We start from the raw sequence: 21837 nt of genomic DNA, 5'->3' as shown, positions 1-21837 counted from the left end.
GTTTGTGTGCTCCGCTTTGGTGGCCCGGGGTTCGCAGGTTCGGATCCCGGGCGCGGACCGATGCACCGCTTGTCAAGCCATGCTGTGGTGGCGTCCCACATAAAGCAGAGGAAGATGGGTACGGATGTTAGCCCAGGGCCAATATTCCTCAGCAAAAAGAGGAGGATGGGCAATGGACATTAGCTCAGGGCCAATCTTCCTCACACACAAAAAAAAATTCACTTTGTAACCCATGACAACAACAGACTAAAGAAAATCGTATGAACATATCAGTAGATGCAGAAAAAGCATTTGACAAAATCCAACACCCATTCATGATAAAAATTCTCAGCAAACTAGAAACAGAGAACTTCCTAAACTCAAGAAAGAACCACCACAAAATACCTTCAGCTAACATAACACTTAATGGTGAGAAACTAGAAGAACTGGTGAACTGGTAAATTGGTAAATACAAACAAGACAAAACAAAAGTCAATTGCTTTCTTTTATACAGTCACGCATTGCTTAACAACGGAGATAAGTTCTGAGAAATGTTATGAGGCAACTTCGTGGTTGTGCAAACATCATGGAGCGTACTCACACAAACCTAGATGATACAGCCTACAACAACCCAGGCTATATGGTACTCATCTTATGGGACCACCATCGTATATGTAGTCTCTTGTTTACCGAAATGTTGTTACATGGCACATAACTGTACCAGCAATGAACAACTGGAATTTGAAATTAAAAACACAGCATCATTTATATTAGCACCAAAGAAAAAGAAATACTTAAGTCTAAACCTAACAAAATATATATAAGGTCTATATAAGGAAAACTACAAAACTCTGATGAACAAAATCAAAGAAATAAACAAATGGAGAGATATTCCATGTTAGACAGAAGACTCAATTTTTGTCAAGATCAGTTCTTCCTAACTTGATCCACAGATTCAACACAATTCCAATCAAAATCCCAATAAATTATTTTATGGATATCAACAAACTGGCTCTAAGATTATATGGAAAGGCAAAAGACCCAGAATAGCCAACACAATGCTGAAGAAAAAGAACAAAGTTGGGGGACTGACACTACCCAACTTCATACTTATAAAGCTACAGAAATCAAGACTGTGGTACTGGCAGAAAGAAAACAAAACAACAGACAAATAGATCAATGGAACAGAATACAGATCCCAGAAACAGATCCAGAACTGATCTTTGACGAAGGAGCAAAGGCAATTGAACGAAGAAAGCACAGCTTTCCAAAAAACCATGCTGGAACAAACACTAGACACCACATGCCAAAAAAAAAAAAGCCTTGACACAGACCTTATATCTTTCACAGAAATTAACCCAAAACAGATCCCAGACTTAAATGTAAAATACAAAACTATAAAACTACTAGAAGATAACATGGGAGAAAAGCTAGGTGACCTTGGGTTTGGCAATGACTTTTTAGATACAACATCAGAAGCATAATCCATGAAAGAAAATATTGATAAAATTGGACTTCATTAGAATTAAAAATTTCTGCTCTGCAAAAGACACTGTTAAGAGAATGAAAAGACAAGCTAGAAACTGGGAGAAAATATTTGCAAAAGACATATCTGACAAAGGACCTGTATATATATAAATTATATACAATTATATAAAAAAAGTATACAAAGAACTCTTAAGAGTCAACAATAAGAAAACAAACAACTCATTTAAAAAATGGACAAAAGATCTGAACATCTCACCAAGACAGACAGACAGATAGCAAATAAGTATATGAAAAGATGCTCCACATCATATGTCACCAGAGAAACGCAAATTAAAGCAAGGAGATACCACTACACACCTATTAGAATGGCCAAAATCTGAACACTCACACCACAAAATGCTGACAAGGATGTGGAACAACAGGAACTCTCATTCACTGCTGGTGGGAAGGCAAAATGGTGCAGCCACTTTGAAAGACAGTTTGGCAGTTTCTTACAAAACTAAACATATTCTTATCATCTGATCCAGGAATCACGCTTCTACATATTTACTTTACCCAAAGGAGTTGAAAACTATGTCCACACAAAACCTGCACAAAGCAGCTTTATTCACAATTGCCAAAATTTGGAAGTGACTACAATGTCCTTTAATAAGTGAATGGATAAACAAACAGTAGTACATCCAGAGAGTGGAATATTATTCAGTGATTTAAAAAAAAAAAGAGCTATCAAGCCACAAAAGTCATGGAGCAACCTTAAAAGCACATTCCTAAATGAAAGACGCCAACCTGAAAAAGTCAAAACCCACAGAACAAACACCAAGAGTGAACCTTAATATAAACTAAAGATTTAGTTAATACCAATGTATCAACATTGGTCCATCAATTGTAACAAATGTATCACATTAAGGCAAGATGTAAATAATAGAGAAAACAGTGTGCTGGAGAGACAGAGTATGTTATCTCTGTACTTTCCCATCAATTTTACTGTAAACCTAAAAGCTCTAAAAATAATCTGTTAATAAAAAATAAAATAGAAAGAAACAATTTATCAAGCCACAAAAAGACATGGAGGAACCTTAAATGCATATTACTAAGTGAAAGAAGCCAATGTGAAAAGGCTACACGCTGTATGATTCCAACTATATGACATTCTGGGAAAGGGAAAACCACGGAGACAGTAAAAAGCAGTTGCCAGGGGTTCAGGGTGGGGGGAAGGGGAGGATGAACAGGCAAAGCAGGGAGGATTTTTAGGGCAATAAACTATTCTGTATGATACTGTAACGGTGGATACATGTCATTATACATCTTCCAAACCCACAGAAAGTACAACACAAAGAGTGAACCCTAAGTATTGGTATTGGTTCATCAATTGTAACAAATGAACCATATCAATGCAAGCTGCTAATAACGGGGGAATGTGAGACAGAGGAGGGGACATAAGGGAACTCTGAACCATCTGCTAGATTTTCTCTACACCTAAAAATGCTCTAAAAAGTAAAGTTTACTAATTTTTTTAAAAAAGGAATGGACAAACATTCAAGAAACGTTAACTCTACCACTACTTTTACCTCAACCATCTATGGAAAGTTGGAAAGGAAATATTAATTTCCTTCCATCTATAAACTTTTCTATATCCACATCCATTTCTTTCCTTTAAATCTCAAAATACTTCCTTCTTCGGCTCACACCTGATTCTTCCCACTCTCACCTCCCCTAGGACTCTGAAAAACCCGCACCCCCTCCCTCCTCTACCTGCTCCTTCCCCAGTCTATAAGCTTGCTTAAATTTCTCTCATCCCAAAAAACAAAGACCTTCCTTAGACCCTGAATGCAATCTTCTTCCGGTCCTTTTCAAAAAAGGTCTCCTCACTTTTTGACTTCCCATGATCACTCCTCAGTGTGCTGCAATCTGACTTCCAACCCCCACTACCCCAGAACGCGCTCCCTCTAAAGTCACCCAGGTCTTCCTCTTTGTTAGTATTTCTTCACTGCATCCCTGCAGCACTTGGCTCTGCAGTCACTCCTCCTCTCTGAGGTGTAATTCTTTGCTAAGTACTCCCCTCACTTATTAAATATCGCAATACCCCACAAGTTTCACCTCGTCCCAAACTCCATGCCTTCTCCCTAGGTGACTTCATTCTAAGCCACCTGTCTGCTGATAACTCCCACATCTGCACGTCTAGTTCAGATTTCTCCCCTACTTCACACATGTAAAATTGACAGCCTGTTAAACACCCTCACCTAGACATTTCATTCAACAACCACTCTCCCTCTTGGAGAATCAACTACCCATCCCTCACACATCTAGATTGCTTTATTTGTACCAAAGATTCCAATCTCCTGCCCAGACTCAGCTTGTCAGGTGGAACCCTGACCCAGGCCAATCAGATTCCCTCTCCTTAGAACTGGAATTGAGATCCAATGGTCTCAACTGGACACCTAAACTAGGAAATCATATGCCGCCAAGATGATGTGCAAGTGAAAGGGAGAAAGCCAGTCTGCAGAGAGCCAAGAATGAAGGAGACAATGCAGCCCAGGGAGAAAGACCAAGAGGAAGCACCTTGGTGCTGATGACTTGATATCTGGATATGTTTCTGTCCTTACATTCTATGAGATACCATCATATCCTTCCCATATATCTCTTCTTTTGCCTACTAAGCAAGTTTCAGTGGATTTCTATACTTGTAATCAAATGATCCCTAAGATATTCTACTATGCACTACTAAGAAAGGAAAAAAATACTGCCAATAACATTTGTCACGCCACCAAGATGTACCTTGATTTCAGAAATATTAAAAAGTGGAGGGGGCTGGCCCGGTGGCATAGCAGTTAAGTTCGCGTGCTCCACTTTGGCCACCCAGGGTTCACAGGTTTGGATCCCGGGCACAGACCTATGCACCACTTATCAAGCCATGCTGTTGTGGCGTCCCATATAAAGTAGAGAAAGATGGGCACGGATGTTAGCCCAGAGCCAATCTTTCTCATCAAAAAGAGGAAGATTGACAACGGATGTTAGCTCAGGGCTAATCTTCCTCAAAAAAAAAAAAAAAAAAGTGGAAGCCTGTGTGACTCGGAGTCAGTAGAATCCAGCATATACCTACTCCATGGATACCCTCCCACCCACCTGAAAGACCCTTCTTGATTCCCACCTACCCTAACTCTATCCATCCTTCAAGACCCAGCCCTGACTAACTCTACCCTTTCCTGCATCAGCTCCAAGGGAAACCCAGAATGTAGTAATTACTTCCTATTGTTATTTAACTTAATTGTTTAAGTCTTATCTCCCCAACAAGATTATAATGAGGACATGGACTTTACCTTATAATGCTTCAGATCCTACACAAAGCCTTTACAAATAAACCCTAAAAATATTCATTTAATTTTGAAAAAAAGATGTATTTATTCAAAAGGAGGTGACTATTCAGTTCTCCACTAAGCTCAACAAAGGGAAGATTTCAAATAATTTAAGACATGGGGGAAGGATCATTATAACCTTTCATTTTTTAAACGAAGGAAAGGACTTACACTGCAGCCAAAGAGAATTACGGAAAATAAGCATATGTAGGTGCTCAACATCATTAGTTGTCAGGAAACAAAACTACAATGAAACTACATACCCACCAGAATTGCCAAAATTAAAAGGACTGACAATACTAAGTGTTGACAAGAAAGCAGAGCCAGTGAAAGCCTCAGAAGCTGCAGGCATGCCACTTAGGGAAACCGGCAGTGTGCACTAGAGCTAAACCTATGTGCAACGTATAACCCAGCAAACGAGAGTACACGTCCACCAAAAGACATATACAACAAATGTCCATAAAAAATAGAATGGACCAACTGTGGGGTCTTCATACAACGCAACGAAACAAGGTGGATGGATTCCACCTCTGAGACAGAATGCTGAGCCAAAGAAGCCAGATCCAAAAAAAGGACAAACTGTATGTGACTCCATTCACATGAAGTTCAGCAGGCAAAACCAATCTGCGGTTACCGAGGTCTGAAAAGTGGTTATCTTTGGGAAGGAGGAATACTGAACGCAAGGGAGCGGGAGGGAGCCTATGGAACGCTGGGAATGTTATTTGATGTGAGTGGTGCTCAGACGGGTGTGTGCATATGTAAAAACCCTTCAAGCTGAACCTACTATTGATTCCCTGCCCGGATTCCTTTTACCAGGCTTGTACATCCACACCTCAGCCTCTGCAGGTTAACTACTGTGGGCTTCTTACTGTTACCCTCTCAGGAGAACTGCCCTTGGCTGAGAGGTCAGGAGTGTTATACTCCCACCCTCACCCTGCGGGCAGCGGGCAGCAGGCAGCCAACGACTAAATGATATGCGTGTACAAAATGCCAGGCCCTTTACCTCATGAAGGGACAACTCTGTGATGGCAGCCATGCTCCAGAGCTCTTGGTGAGATCATGCTAAAGCTAGACTCCAACTGAAATGACCCCTTTTTCCCTGCTCTCTCCCCTTTCCTCCTCAATTTCACTTGCACAAGGATCTCCTCCTCAGGTTCTTCTAGTGCACATGGCCAAGACACTTAATGTACACTTAATGTTTGTGACCTTGACTGTATGTTAAGTCTATACCTCATTAAAAAGGAAAAAAAAGAAAAAATTTTTTTGCATAGCTAAAAAGCAAGATGTGCGATCTCCCCTTGAGATTCTGATCACTTGATAACTACTTTCCTCAGAGTAGAAATGTGTTACTGTTACCGCCCAAGGTAGGGGTCATCTGCCCGCTGCAAGACACACCAATAGTCAAGAGGCATGGAGGTAGGAGAGAAAAGACTTTTTATTACAGCATGTTAGCAAGGGAGAAGATGGCCAACTAATGTTCGAAAGAACCATCTTACAGAACAAAGACTACAGGCCAGCTATATTAGGGGACTGGTCTCCGGGTGGGGGAGGCATCTGGTCTTAGTTCCTGATAGTCTTTTGTTTTAGTGAATATCAGAGATGGGAGTAACACCCTATACTCTGTTCTTTCAGTTGTCATTGATGATGGCTATCAACATAGACTCTGTCCAGGGGAGAGAGTCTGCATCACATTCCTAAGGAACTCAAGAGAACAAAGTTATCGACTTATAGCAGCTGGGAGGAGCCACAAAATCTACAGAGCATGTCTGGGTTAGTTAATCAGAGGTCATTTAAAGTTACAATACGGTTTCTTTTCTACAATATGGTCTCCCTTATGTTAACCTTGTGTTGACCTGGTATCATTACGTGGTGAAAAAACAGGATCAACACCCTAGTAGGGCATGTCAAGGCACTCCTGTCTGTAACAGAAGCCACAAGGTCCTACATAAATGAAGTGACATGGATTCTAAAGTGGTGACCTGCCTCTAGCTTGCTGTGTATGTGCAATCCCTCACCTGCTCTGTATCTCACCTGTACATGAGGAAGTGTGGCCCAGAGGTTCTCTAGGCCTCTTCCAAAGGCAGAAATCCTTTGATCTCATTTGGAATTTTCATGAATACCCAAGCCAATGAATGTTACCGCTCCTGAGCCTGCCATATCTACACAGTACCTAGTTGTAGCACCTAGTTCTGCAGCTAGCTACCTCCAACCAATCACCATTATGCAAAACTCAAAGCTTGAAAATTATCAGCACTCGCCTCTCCCAACTCCCTACCGGGTTCCCTTCCTCCACCTCAGAAACCATCACAGACACACCTCCATAGCACAACTTAAAAACGACGTTCCTACTTTGATTTGAGCATCCACTTAGGGGTATGTGCCAACCCAGTTATTAAGTGTAATATATAGAATATACTAACATAGAAGTAAGAAAGAATACACAAGGCATTTAAAGGACATTTTAAAAATTCTTTAGTAAACAATCAGCTAATTAGATTTACTAAACTTTTCAAACACTCTAAGCACAAGATCACACTTTTATTTTTAATCTAATAAAACTAAAACAGGCAGAAAAGGGATTCCTGAGCCAGAACAGTGGAGAAGTGGCAGAAGGCAAGCGAATGAAGCAACACTGGGGCTGAACTATTTATCAGCAATTCCACTGAATCAATAGATGCCAGTCATCAGAGAGGACAGCTAAGAATTCTAGAATTGGAGACAGCAGAATAACGATAGCTTGTCCACCCTTATTTTAAACAATTATCATAAGAATTATATGACCAATCGTAACAGAAAAAACTCCCAGGGTCTCTACAGAAATACGTTCCCAGAAGGCTGGTAAGAATAATTTTCATAGCCTTGGATCAAAACACGTGGCCACTAATAAGGAGTTGTGCCTCAATTTCAGAGACTGTTGACATTAACAAATATATCCTGTTTACTTTCTACAACAGAAAATACCCCCTAAGTAGTAGTCTAAAAGCACTCACTATCCGACGTCAAGTGTGATAAAGTATCTAAAGTTTATTTCTGAAAAGAAACATTGTGTCCTTTGCCCCGAGTTTTGTCACTACCTAAGTTTAAAAGGCGGTCCACCTTCAGCATCCTTGCAGTTTCCGAAACGTAACGAGTGCAGATTATGGGCGACTCTGGTCTACCAAGCCCTGCCCTCAGCAGCCCTCCTTCCAGACCTGCCTGCACTCTCGGAAGCAGGTGACACAGCAGCGGGCCTCCCACGCGTCTTGCCGGTGGAGATGGAGCCCCCGCGGCGCCCGCCAGACCCCCGCCCGCCCTCCTGGCCGCCCCCGGCCCCCGACCCCGGCCGCCCGCCGGGGTCCGCACGGCCGCCCCCGGACCCCCGCCCGCCCGGGAGAGCCCCGAGGCGCCGCAGACACGCAGGCCGCGCTTACCTTCTTACTCGCGCCTCCGAGGGACACCTTGGGCCTCGTCTTGAAATCCCCTTCAAAACTAAACATCTTGACGGCTTACCCACATCGGGGAGCAGCCCCGACCTTGAGGGCAGCGGGCGGGCGGGGATGGGCCCGGAGGAGGGGTCTCCGAGGGGAGGGGTCTCCGCGGGGAGGGGTCTCCGGGGGGAGGGGCCTCCCGCGGGGAAGGGCAGCGGCGAGGACGAGGCCGCGCCGGGAAGCGACCCCGAGGCTGCGCCCAGCCCACGCTGCGGGCTCTGCCCGCCCGGCCCTGCCTTCGGGTGGGAGGGACGGTGACACTGGGGGGCGGCCCTTCCTCACCTCCCCCCTCATCCACGCCTCCCCCACTGCTCCGGCCGAGCCCGAGGGCGCCGGCAGGGCCGCAGACCCCTCACTTCCACCGGGAGCAGGCGCCGGGAAGGAAGATGGCCGCCGGCCGCGGCTACCGTGCGCGGCCCCGCCAACGTGCGCGCACCCGCCTGCCCACCATCGGCGCGCCCCCCCGCCTCCCGCCGTCGACGCCGCGGCGCTCCTCCCGGCGACTCGCTAGCGTGCGCGCGCCCGCCACCGACGGCGCGGCAGAGCGTGGGAAGGTGCCGCGGTGACCTGGCTCTGCGGGCGAGGGGGCGGGGCCGGGGCGCGAGGCGGCTCCACCGGCGGCTGCTGACGAGCCCCGCGCCCCGGGCGCCCCGAGGGCGGGTGAGGGGGTGGGTGGGCGCCGCGCCCGAACCGGGACTCGGATGTTGTTTGCGCACTTTTCCGGGAAGCGGGCCGGTACCTTTCGGTCTGATGCCAAACTTGACTGATCTGGGACGAAAAGGCTCAGTTTTATTAGATACTTAGTGCCTGTAGACAGTACCTGCATTTCACGTTGTCACCTAGTTCACGTGTGTACTTCATGCACACCCATATAAATATATATCACAGACATACACGTATACAAAGATAGATGTGTACACACATACATATATATCACATGCACATACATACATAAATATATATCATATACACATACATATACACATACATCATATACACATGAATATACACATATACGTCATATACAAATGCATATACGTAAATGTATATCATATACACATATATAAACACATATATATCATATACACATACGTATGTATCATATACACACGACTGAAACCAAAATTTTAAAAACTATCATCATTACTATATGTGATACATTGATATTTTTTACTCTGTTGTCTCCTTTTTTTTAATGCTAGTTGCAAGCCACTAAATACATTTCACAACCCACTAATGGGTTTCAGTCTCGGTTTGAAAAATCCTGCTCCCCCACACACATATACTATATATATATATATATATATATATATATATATGAGAACTAGGTCACAAAATAGACTGTATTTTTTATTATGTCAGGATCAAAAAAACTTTGAAAGCCACTAGATTAGTGCACTGTTTCCCAGTTAATATATAGTTACTCTATGTCAAGAAAGCCTTGATTCATTAAAAATGTCCAAATTTTACCAATTTTGAAATTTTACAGATATTGTAAATTAAACATCATGCTTTCTGTTTTTATTTGTCAGATGAGCAAAGGTTAAAAATATCAATAATATCCAGTATGTACCCTCAGTAAGTCTGCTGTGAGGTCTCAGATTTTGCCTCAAACTCTTCCAAGGTCTAGACCAACAGTGAGGAGCAGGCAAGCTCATTTGACTCAAACACCAAGCCTAATTCACCAATATCAGCTTCGTCGGTAATTATGGTGTGTTGCTTCCATCTGCTGGGTAGTTTTCAATTTTTTTAACTGGCTAAGAACGTGGGCAGAGAAGTGCTGTTTACTCGGAAAATCCCAGCACTGCTGTCCCCTCATTCGGTCTTAGGTTCCACTTGCCGCTGGTGATGTGAACATCTCTGTGCTAATTCTTGTGCTTGTTTTGGGTGGCCCCATTGTGTGAGCTGGCTGTGTCACTTGGTACTCCACTGAAGAATTAATAACCTGTCCCTATGCTAGAGGAAAAACTGGCTTATCAAAAGAGCCTGTATTTGTCTGCAACATGATTCCTGCTGAAAGATTTGCAAGGATTTTTTAAATACTTTTTTTATAGAAAATTTCAAGCCTAATAATAGAAAGAGAATAGTAGAATCAGTCCCCGTTACACATCACGTAGCTTCAGTGATTTTCAACTCATGGCCAGTCTTGTGTAATTCATACCCCGCCCATTAACCACTGTCCTCCATTATTTTGAAGCAAATTCCAGACATCATTTCACCTGTAAATATCTCAGTATGTATCTCTTTAAAAAATGGGATTTTTGGAAAGCACCATTATATCATTATCACCCTACAAAAATTAGCAATAATTTTCGAGGATAATTTTGACTGTGAAAGATTCCCGGCCATACGTACTGACCTTATGGGCATAATTATGACTCCAGTGTAGCTTGTCGTATACTCGTTCTCCTGCCTCTTGCAGACTGTAGACTCCTCAAGACTCCTCAAGGCTTTTGTACTGACTGCAGCGCTGTGTAATAGGCCCTCAAATATTTGTGAATTAAACTGATAATCACCAAAAGGCAGTGGAAAGAGGTAGGTTAAAATCACATAGCTACTACACACCTATTAGAACAGCTAAAATAAGACACAGTGACAGCACCAAATGCTGGCAAGGAGGCAGAGATACCCGGCCTCCCATATGTAAAATGTTACAGCCATTCTGGAAAAGAGTTTGGTAGTTTCTTTTTGAAAAAAACGAAACATACACTTTCCATGTGACCAAGCAATTGCACTCCTGCACATTTATCCCAGGGTAATAAAAATTCACGTCCATGTGACGGGTGTACATAAATGTTCACATCAGCTTTGTTTGTATCGCCCAGATCTAGAAACAACCAAAATGTCCTTCAAAGTGTGATGATCAAACCAAATGTGGTGTGTTCACACCATGGATATTACTCAGCAATAATAAAAGAACAAACTATTGACAAACAGTACCTTGGGTGCTCTCAGGATGATGCTGAGTTAAGAAGCCATTCCCAAAATGTCACATACATATTGTATGATTCCATTTATATGGCAAAATGACAAAATCATAGAGACAGAGACTAGATTAGTAGTTGCGAGCGGTTAGGAATGGGGAAGGGAAGGGTAGGGTGGTGGGTGGGACTATACAGGGGCAGCAGGAAGGAGGTCTGCAGTGGTGGATCAGTTCTGTTCTTGGTCTTGATGGTGGTTACATGAACCTACATGAGATAAAATGACGTAGAACTATAAGTACAGATTGTGCCAATGTCAGCGTCCTGGTTTGAATATTGTACTATAATGATGTAAGGTATAACCGTGGGGGTAACCGGGTGAAGGGTATACAGAACATCTCTGTACTGTTTTTGCAACTTCCTGTGAATCTATAACCATCTCAAAATAGTATTTTTAAATACAGCCTAAAATAATAATAATCTTGAATAGCATATATATGTGGTATTCATGTATATATATATAGATAGATATGTATATATCCTCCTATAGGTGAGGTTTTCCTGTGTTTGAAAAAGCCCTGACTGTGTCATCATATTTTATTAGAAAACATGTGCTCCTCTTAATTTCTGCTTCCTTTCTTTGATTCCTTTGCTTCCAATGAATCTAACATAAAATATGCAGTATGTTTTTGAGCTATTGTTTTTGGAAGCTTGTGAGACCTTCTCAATTTATCTAAAGATTCTAGCTGAAAACTATAAATTGTTTCAGAAGTTCTTTTGCAACTTGCAGGAGAGAAAGGAAAGAGCTACTTCCACCAGGAAAGCCATTTATTCATTTTCTTCCCTCTTACACACTTTCTTGTCTTAGTTACCTCACAATTCAAACATTTGGTAAAAAATGGTTATATTTTTGTTGTAAGGATTTATTATTTAGAATAGTAATACATGTTAATCATAAAAAATCAAAACAATACCAACATACGCACAGTAATAAGTGGACCTTCCCTCTGCCTGCATCTCCTCATCCTGTCTTTGAGATGATCTGTCTGTCTATCTGTCTGTCTATCTATCTATCTACCTACCTCCCTATCATCTATCTTAATTTCCTTTCATTGCTGTAACAAATTACCACAAACTTAGTGGCTTAAACAACACAAATTTATATCTTACAGTTCTGGAAATCTCACTGGGCTAAAATCAAGGTGTCTACAGGGCTGGTTCCTTCTGTAGGTTCTAGGGCAGAATCCATCTCCTTGCTTTTTCCAGTTTCTAGAGGCTTCCAGCATTCATTGGCTCATGGCCCACTTCACCAATCACATCACTCCTACTTCTGCTTCTGTCCTCACATCTCCTCTGACTCTGACCCTCCTGTCTCCCTATTATAATGACCCCTGTGATTACATTAGGCCCACTCAGATAATCCAGGATAATTGCCCCATCTCAAGAGCCTTATTTTAATCACATCTGCAAAGTCCCTTTTGCCAGGTAAGGTAACATGTTCACAGATTCTGGTGATTAGGATGTGAACATCTTTGGGGGTGGGGAGCGTTATTCTGTGTGCCACACTGTCTATCTAAGATTGTTGTTTTTAAAAGAGATCGTCCTCCCCCCAAGCCCCCAACAACTTTCTTTTTTTGGACAAAAATGTACCATGGCTATCCTTCCATGACAGTACTTAGAAATCTCATTCGTGTTAGTGGCTGCTTGGAATCCCATTGTATGGATGGGCTGTAATTTATCATCTCATCATTTCCCTGTTGTTTGATGCCTAGGCTGATGCATTTTGTTGTTGTTACAAATTCTGCTGCAAGAACATTCTCGCACATAGGAATGAGTTCTTTCTGCAAGATAGATAGACACCCTAAAGTGGCATGGCTAGGTTGCAGGGTAGCAGGCTTACATTTGATAGGCTCTGTTCCTTGCTGTCCCCAGAGGATATACCCACCTCCTTTGGGACCATCCTGTGGCTACTGGTGAGCCATGTAGGTGTTGGCCCCAGAGACTCTGGAGTGGTCCAAAGAGAACATTCATTAAATTAATGCCAAGCCCACTGGACACCCAAGGCAGGAAATTCGTCTTTTCCTCCATTTACCGTCCCAAATTATGTCCAACCACATTGTCCAGGAGAATTCATCAGAACTCATGCAATGAGATTAAGTGATCACATTAAGATTCTCCAATAATAAAATACAAAAAAAAATCCAATGAATAAAACTACAAAGAAATGCACAGAAAATTTTGTCACAAAAGTGGGGATAGTAGTTACTGACCAGGGAAGATCTTGGAGGGAGCTTCTCAGGTACTGGCAACATTGTTTTGCAACCTGTATGGTTTTCCAGGGGTGTTTGCTTTGGTATTAATCTTTAAAATGTAGATATATGTTTAATACACTTTCAGTGTGTATAATAATTTTAATGATAAATTTCTTTTAGAAAAAGAAACTCCATTGTCTCAGTTTGGGCTGCTCTAACAATACCACAGAGTGAGTGGCTTATGAACAGCAGAAATTTACTTCTCACAGTTCTGGAGGCAGAAGTCCAATATGAAGGCCTGGCAGATTCCACGTCTAGTGAGAACCTGCTTCCTGGTTCATAGATGGCGCCTTCTCGCCATGTCCTCACATGGTGGAAGGGGTGAGGGTGCTCTCTGGGGTCCCCTTTACAAGGACACTAATCCCATCATGAGGCTCCACTCTCATGACCCAATCACCTCCCAAACGCCCACCCCCAGATGCCATCACATTGGGGGTTAGGATTCAACATATAGATTTGGGGAGGGAACAGTCCATGACATTATTAATGAAATGGCAACAGTAAGATGCCCTAAATTTGAATATACACTCTTCTTCCATTATCATATTCCAGGGGAAGTTAAAGTACAAAAATTAAATCGCTTTGCAAGATTAAAGTCCATAAGAAAGTCTGCAAAGACTGAGAGAAATGAAGGGAGAAATAGGCAATTCAACAATAATAGCCCATTTTGAATAATGAGTAGAACATCTAGACAAAAGATCAACGAGGAGAGAGAAGATTTAAACACCACTCAACCCGTGTGACCTGAGACAAAGAATGCCTCAGCCACTAGCGTGACACGCCTCCCTCCCAGGAGCACACGGCACATTCTCCAACACAGGCCATCTGCTAGGCCATGAAACAAACCTCAGTTCATCTGAAAGGACAGGAATCGCACCAAGTATGTTCTCCAACCACAATGGAATGAAATTAGAAATCCATGACAGGGAAAATTTGGAAACTCACAAATATGGAAATTAACTCCTAAATGCCCCTGTGTCAAGGAAGAAATCAGAAGGGAAACCAGCAAGTTCTTTGAGACGAGTGAAAATCAAGCCACAATGTACCAGAGTCCGCAGCAGGGACTCGATGGCATTTCAGAGGGCAGTCCATAAGATTTTAGGTTCACGAAAATATGGTTCATCTGTGCCAGTCGTTGGATTCCGTGCTGGGTGTTCTTAGCCCCCATCAGGAGTTTCAGTGTCGCTGTGTCTACCACAGCCAGAGTGGTGGAGAGTTGTATCTGTGAAAGCTCTCCCCTTCCAGAGAGTGGTACTTGAGACACTGTGCCCTCCTTCTTACAAACTTTACAAACCTGTGGTGGGGACAGGCCCTATAACCAGCCCTGACTTTGGTTGCTTTTCTCTCCTATTCCAAATTTCCTAAGCCACTGAACTCTTTCCCCCTGTGTGTCTGGTGCCGGATGCCCAGCGAGTGTGAGCTCTGCCCGTGAAGCTGGCTCAGAACCTAGCCGGCGCTTGGCCCTGCCCCTTGCTATGGCCTGTGGCCTGTCGCTTAGGGAAGTTTCTCCTTACCTCCCACTGGATTCACCTGGGACACCTGAGCTGAAGCGACTGCGGGAGTTGCCGTGGGGTCACCAGGAGCCCTTCCTTCCCTCCATCTGTACTCCTCCAGTCACTGTCTCTCCCCACCTGACATGTTCCACGCCTTGAGCTGAAGTCGAGACCATGCTGCAGCAGCTGTCCTGAGTCCTCGCCAAGTGGCTAAGATGCCTTCCCAGGCCGTGCCTTCCCCGCAGGTCTCACCCACTGCAGGACCAGGACAGTCCAAGCACAGATGGCATTCACATGTGTGCAAACCCACCATCTGCTGCACTCACCCAGGTAAAGCTGAAACTTCGTGTGGCCCAAGACGCACATCCTTGTCTCCTGCGGCAGTGTAGGGCCAGCTGCACAGCTGTGGAAAGCAGCTGGCTTGCAGGCTGTGAGCTACACCAGCCTCAGAAGGTGCCACCCTGGCGGGGCCTGGGCTCAGTGTGGTGCTCTGAAGCCTAAAGGCACCTGCCGGGGCCCCGCCAGGGCTGCGTGCTCCAGGCGTGACATTGTTCCCCAAGGCCTGTGTCATCTCCCCATCCTCAGAGATGAGTTCATAGCTTAAATGTAGAGACCAGGAAGTGAACGCGTGAGAGAAGCTCTGGTAGAGCGATGGCCTGCAGGGGCCGGGGTGTAGGATGAGAAGACAGGTGGAGGCCCGGGTTCTGAGCAGAAAGACAGCTGTGTCCAGATGGAGAAATGGGCAGGAGTCTGCTGACCTCACTGTTGGATGAGAGGTGGGAGGCAGGTCCCGGGCAGGAGGGAAGCAAAACAAAGCTCCTGATTTCACAAGTCAGGCTTCGCACCCATCAGCGTTCACCTTTTCTTCTTTTTATCATAAAGCTCTTTAAGGACCATGATTTTTATTTTTATTTTTTACTAAAAACTGAACTGTGTCCAATACAAAATGGCCTCCACCCTCATAATTTCAGAGTTATATTGTATAGATGGCCATGTTATTCTTCCATAAAACCTCATTTGTACTTTCAATGGGAAATTAAGCAATATTCATGAATATCCATGCATGCTTTCAACTGTCAGAGGAAAATAACGTTCAAAATGTTTTCTGGTAATAAAGCATTGTTCAGAGTCAGAGCTGGGTCCCAGCCCCACCACTGCATGACTTTGGGTAAGTCATTTCACTCCATCGACTTCATCTGCCAAGTGGGCAAAATGTGTCCCTGGCCCGAAGCCCTGGGCCTGGCCCAATGGCTCTTGAGACCTGTATTTTGGTGATACAAATCTATTGAATAAGCCTCATCGTTTTAGACTATTGTTATTAGCACTAAGCATCTGTACTCAAAGGGCATTTTGCTAAGTTCACAGGCCAAAAAAGAGTTTAACGATAATATCAAAAGACCAAGTATTGATAATATGCTGTTAACATTCCACTGATACTATTTTTATGCGTCATCATCATCATCATCATGATTTTAATCATTTAAAAAGGTTAGGCAATTAAGAGTGTGTTTGGCAGCCAGTCAACGTGTGGGAAGCGGGAGGCCAAATCGCAAATGCTCCAAATTGCCTTGGACGTTCACTGCCGGGATAGTGAAGGCGAGTTCCTCCTCACAAGGCTCAGCTACAGCACTGAATCTCCAAGAGTGCCGTGTTTTGGAAAGAGACACTCACACTTCTGTTCAAAGTCACCTACACACAAGTCAGTGCTGGAGTGTAAACACAGGGCAGTGGAAAACAAAGGCTACTGTTTACTGAGCATTCATTTTCTGTCAGGTATTACGCTATGTGCTATACAGACTTCTTTACTTTTTTACTTCTCATGGCAGCCCTGTTTGGTAAATATTATCCGCATTTCACAAATGCAGAAACTGGAGCTTAAAAAGAGAGTTTAACAACAAGTTTGGCAGCTGATCCATGCACAGCTAGGATTCAAATGCAGTTACTGTGTAACTCCAAAGCCTGGGGTTTTCCCCCTGAGATGCATTGCTTCATAATCTACAGTCGGCCAGGGTTTAATTTCTAGCAATATAAACGAGGCTTTGCCTCAAAGATTTCCATAAAAACTTTTTTTGTTTACTCTGGAAAAAAATGTTGTAAAACAAGCCGATGTTGTAAAGACAATATTGTAAAGAGCACTTCACTTAAGTACTTTCCAATAGTTAAACATCAGGGCAGCATATGCTGCCAAAGAATGAAGACATTTTATTTAAAATTACACTGGCGCAAGACCATCAAAGTATCCTTAACATTTTCATTAAATTGAGATACAGATATAGTTAGGGTAGTAAATCTCTTCTGATACAAGGAGTTCATTTGAGAGCCAAGGTTCTAGGCAGCTGTGAGCCTGAAAGAAAATCCAGAAACATCAAGGCCTCATTCATAGCTCCACAGCCAGGCCACACAGCGGTCAATTGTAACTTGAACAAGATCTAGGTAGCTGAGGCCTCCATCTCTGCCCTCACCAATGTCTGCAATGGCATGCAATGAGAGTTTGCGAGGGATGGAGAGAAACTGGCTGGGCATCTGGCTTAATAGGTTTTATTATTCAGGTGTGATGAGGCCAGCAGATCAGGAGATGACTGCCGCTGAAAAGATAGTTTGTTACTCAAAAGATCCCAAGAGGAAGGGGTATGCCACACCGTGGGAGGCCACACAGGAGGCAAGTTAGGAGGCAGGGCATGGGCAAGAGCCTTTACTGTGGTTCCTGCAGGAAGGAATAGGCGAGGCAAGGTAAGCAGGCTTAGGATCAGCTGGTTTGAATAATTTTTGTAGGCTCTGGGGCATAGTGACTGCCCCTAGTTGTTGGGACTTGGCCCTGGGGTGATTAGGGCAGGTGGATAGTGGCCCAGAGTGTGAGGCCCTGATAGAGGAGGTGATAGGGGTATGGGCTCTGCATTGGTTGGTGTGCGTTTGCAAAGTGCACCCACAGATGGGCAAGTGTTTACTCTCTCTGGGAAGTGGCTCACTCTGAGGCAGGCAGTCCCTCCAGGGTCATCGAGGCCCCCAGCGTCAAAGCATCAGAATACAGAAAATAAAAGATATGGTCAACAGAGAGAACTGAGGCCTCCCACTGACAACCAGGAGAGGGCGCCATCTTGGAAGTGGAGCTTCTAGGTGCAGCTGAGGCCTGCGATCTTGGAGAGACGCTGGTTCAGCCTCCAGTCGAGCCTTCAGATGAATCTGCAGCCCCAGACGCCATCGTGACTGCAAGCTCCCAAGAGACACTGAGAGAGAACCACCCAGCTAAGCCACTCTGAAATTCTTGACCCACAGAAACTGAGTTACTAAATGTTCATGGTTTTAAGCCACCAAGTGTCAGGGTAATTTGTTAGGCAGCAATGCATTACTAATACAAATCTGGATCTGTGCGGTGTCAATAAAGCCAGGATCGTGGGTCTGACATCAGGAAAAGCAGTCAAGCTACAGTGCCAGTTACAGTACTCAGGCTCTAATACACAAGTCTCTAGGGAAAGTTCCAGAACAAATTTCTAGTCAATTCCAGATTTCCAGACAGATGTGCTGGTGGGGCTGGAACACTACATGTCTGTGCTCTGCTCTGCTGTATAGATGCCCACTTGGTTTGAAATGGCCCGTGACTGAGGAGGGGGTTGAGGGGCCCAAAGAACCCTCCCAGCTGGAGGGTCTGAATGAGGTGCACTTACACCTCTGAGCCTGCACTGTGTCCCACTTCACCTTCTTGGATCCACATTGGACGCTCAAGAACTAAAGCCTTTTCTTTTATGAAAGAAATTTTCATAACTAAACTGCTTCTAAAATGCCCGCTCTGCTCCACTCACCCCTGGTCCCATTGGTCATAAATGTAGTCTGATAGAAGAGCAGTGATGGGTCAGTGAAGGCTCCTCTGTTGCCCTCACAGATCCACCCAGGATCCCACACCCAGCTGGAAGCAGCGTGTAGAGACACTGTGCGTCAGAATGGGTTGGATTTATTTTAACTTTTTAAAGTTATTTGAAAAATGTCCAACTTACAGAAAAGTCACAAGCACAGTACAAAGAACTCCTATACCTCATTCACCCAGAGTCACTGATTCACTCTATCAATCTCTGGCTGTAATTATCTTCTGAACCATTTGAGAGGAAGTTGCAGTTTTTGTCCTAGTTCAGAATCCAGCTGTTCTTAAATGAGGACTAAGAGAGCTGGCACAGGGTGGAGCAGGCCCTGGGGACCCGCTGTGTGCGCACACACGTGTGTCTGTGCTGTGTCGGCAGGTGTTGTTTCCCCTACCTGACTGTCTTATCCTCTACCCCTTCCCTGTCTTGCACTCTCAGCCATATTTTAAATACAGTTTTTCCCTTAAAATATTGTCTAGCTCTAGAATAAAAATCTATACCTTTATAACTTGGTAGCCGATGTCCTCTTAGACTTCCAGTGCAAGCAGGAAAAAAAGCTCACGTGCGCGTGAATAAGCCGCGCTGTTGAAGAAGCCGCGTCCTTCCCCCGCCCCATCTCACCGAGGGTTTACAGGAATGTGTGTCAGAGAATCATGAAAGGAAAACACGTTTTCACAGACCTCAGCTGTGGCTTTGCCTTTAGGGGAGACAGTGTCCTGCAAACCTCCTCACCCCTGACCCCTCCCTGTTCTCAGGACCTCGAAAAGAGATGTATCAGGATGGCCAATGGCTTCGCTCCTGCTGTTGGTTCCATCCGAGATGTCCTCCACCCACTCCCTCCCTGCTCCCTGACCTCTCTGCTTCGGGGGGCCCACCACCAAGTCGTCCCACCACTCTGTTTCCTCCTCCAGCCCCACTGTGTGCCTCTCCTGTGGCACATGGCATGGTCTGCACAGAGCTTGATTACTGCGGCTTCTCTCCTCATCTCCTTGGTGGACCCCTCTTCCAGGCACGTGGAGCATTCCTGATCTCTGTACACCCCCAAAAGTTTAGGAAATGCTGTTGATTGTCTGGTTAACAAACTAAGCCAGGATCCTACTCAGCGGAGCAAACACATTTTCAACTAGTGACAACTAGCAACGGAGTCTTCTTCACAATAAGGGATTCTATCAGAAGTTCTCCCTGCTGTTGTAATCTAACTAAAAAGCAGGAAAACCCTTAGTAACAAACTTTTGACTGTTATAGCACGGTTTTCAGATTTGAGGGAGCTATTGTATCTTTATGTAACAAAACGACAGAAGTTCACGCAAATGTGGCAGACTGTTTTCTAAAAATGGCCACAGAAAACTTTACAGTCCCCTTTCCAGAACCTTGCCACACCCCCTCCTATCAGGAGGTGGAGTCCAACGCATGAGCTGAGCCTAACATTTTTTTTATTCGTGATTTTTTTTTTATTGTGGTCAAATACACATAACATGAAATTTACCATGTTAACCATTTTTAAGTGTTCAGTTCAGTGGCATTAACTACATTCACATTGTTGTGCAACCATCACCACCATCCATCTCCAGAACTCTTCAACTTCCGAAATGGAAACTCTGTTCCCATTAAACACTAACTCCCCATCCCCCTCCCCCAGCCCCTGGCACCATCCTACTTTCTGTCTCTATGGATTTGACTCCTCTAGGTCCTCATATAAGTGGAATCATGCAGTATGTGTCCTTTTGTGTCTGGCCTATTTCACTCAGCATGGATGTCACCAGGTTCATCCATGTTGTAGCATGTGTCAGAATCTCCTTCCTTTTTAAGGTCAATCCTATTCCATTGTATGGCTCTATCTCATTTAGTTTACCCATTTGTCCATTGATGGACGCTTAGGTTGTTTCCACCTTCTAGCTATCGTGAACAAAACTTGAAGTCCAGTATGTATGTGAAAACAAAGGTTGATTTAGTTGCTTCTCCACCCATGACAACTTCATAGAGAATAATTGCAAGACTGATGGCACAGTGGGGAAGAGCGATACAAGGCTTCACATGTGTGGATGTTTTCCTTCTGAACCTGGAAATTGTGATTGGATTCACAATCTATCCAAGAGCATAAGCTCTGGGACTTGGTAATAAAAAAAATTATAGAATTGATGTGCAATAGAGATTTAAACTTAAAAATTTCAAATGACAACCTAATCATATCCTGGAATCTGGGTTTTACACTTACTTCTACACAAAAAACAGAGTCTAATAATAAATGAATGCAGAGCCATAAATGCACATCCAATTGTCAGATACCACACTAGAAAGCAAGCCTTCTGAACCTACCTGTGGCTCATCTTTCAAGTTAAATTTGGTAAGTAGGTTTATGATTATATTTTTCCTGTGAAATGTGATTACTTTAAAATATTTTATGTATTTTTGAGGTGCAAAGACTGTCATACAGATATTGAATAGATCCATATTAAGTAGAACAGAGATTGATAGCCATGGATCTTGTCCAACCCTCTCATTTTACAGATTAGAAAATCTGAACTCAGAGAAGGCAAGAAAATTACCCAAGTGGATGCAATTTCCAATTCTCATTCTTTACACTAACGTCGTGATGCCTTGTTTATTATCCTAAAATTATCTCCATCAAGTTTCAAAGAGAGCCTTTTTCCTTACATTTCAGGGCTGGGAAGACATTTAGCAAAGCACACCCAGGACTGAGCCAAGCGAGCTGCCCGTCCATCTCTCTCTCACAGGGTCTTTTTCCTCTTTCAGGACCTCCCTGTGCCGCCCAGGGCCCCGGGACTGCCTCCACACAAACAGTGGTCTCCTTCTCTCAGGCAATGCCAGGTTAGTCCTTTCCAGCCAGGACACCTGTCCTGCATTCCAGTTCCCTGGATCTCTAGTCTTAGCTGCTAATCTGGAAATGAGTGGCAATGAATTACTGTTTCATCTGCCCAGGTAACATCATGGAAACTTTTTAAGCTTCTTATT

The 21837-nt window shown here is 43.9% G+C and overlaps 1 protein-coding gene across 2 annotated transcripts in view; it reads right to left on the bottom strand.

The window, feature by feature from the left end:
* UBE3C (ubiquitin protein ligase E3C) overlaps positions 1-8663 on the bottom strand; it is a 138956-nt gene extending 130293 nt beyond the window's left edge. For both annotated transcript variants that reach the window (XM_058534166.1, XM_058534169.1), the window contains exon 1: positions 8231-8663. In XM_058534166.1, the coding sequence (XP_058390149.1) occupies positions 8231-8296 (66 nt within the window). In that variant the 5' untranslated portion in view covers positions 8297-8663. The remainder of the gene's footprint in view (positions 1-8230) is intronic.
* Between the last annotated feature and the right edge of the window lie 13174 nt (positions 8664-21837).

The sequence above is a fragment of the Diceros bicornis genome, chromosome 3 (genome assembly GCF_020826845.1).
Source record: "Diceros bicornis minor isolate mBicDic1 chromosome 3, mDicBic1.mat.cur, whole genome shotgun sequence".
NCBI lineage: Eukaryota > Metazoa > Chordata > Mammalia > Perissodactyla > Rhinocerotidae > Diceros > Diceros bicornis.
This window is presented reverse-complemented; position numbering and strand designations above follow the sequence as displayed.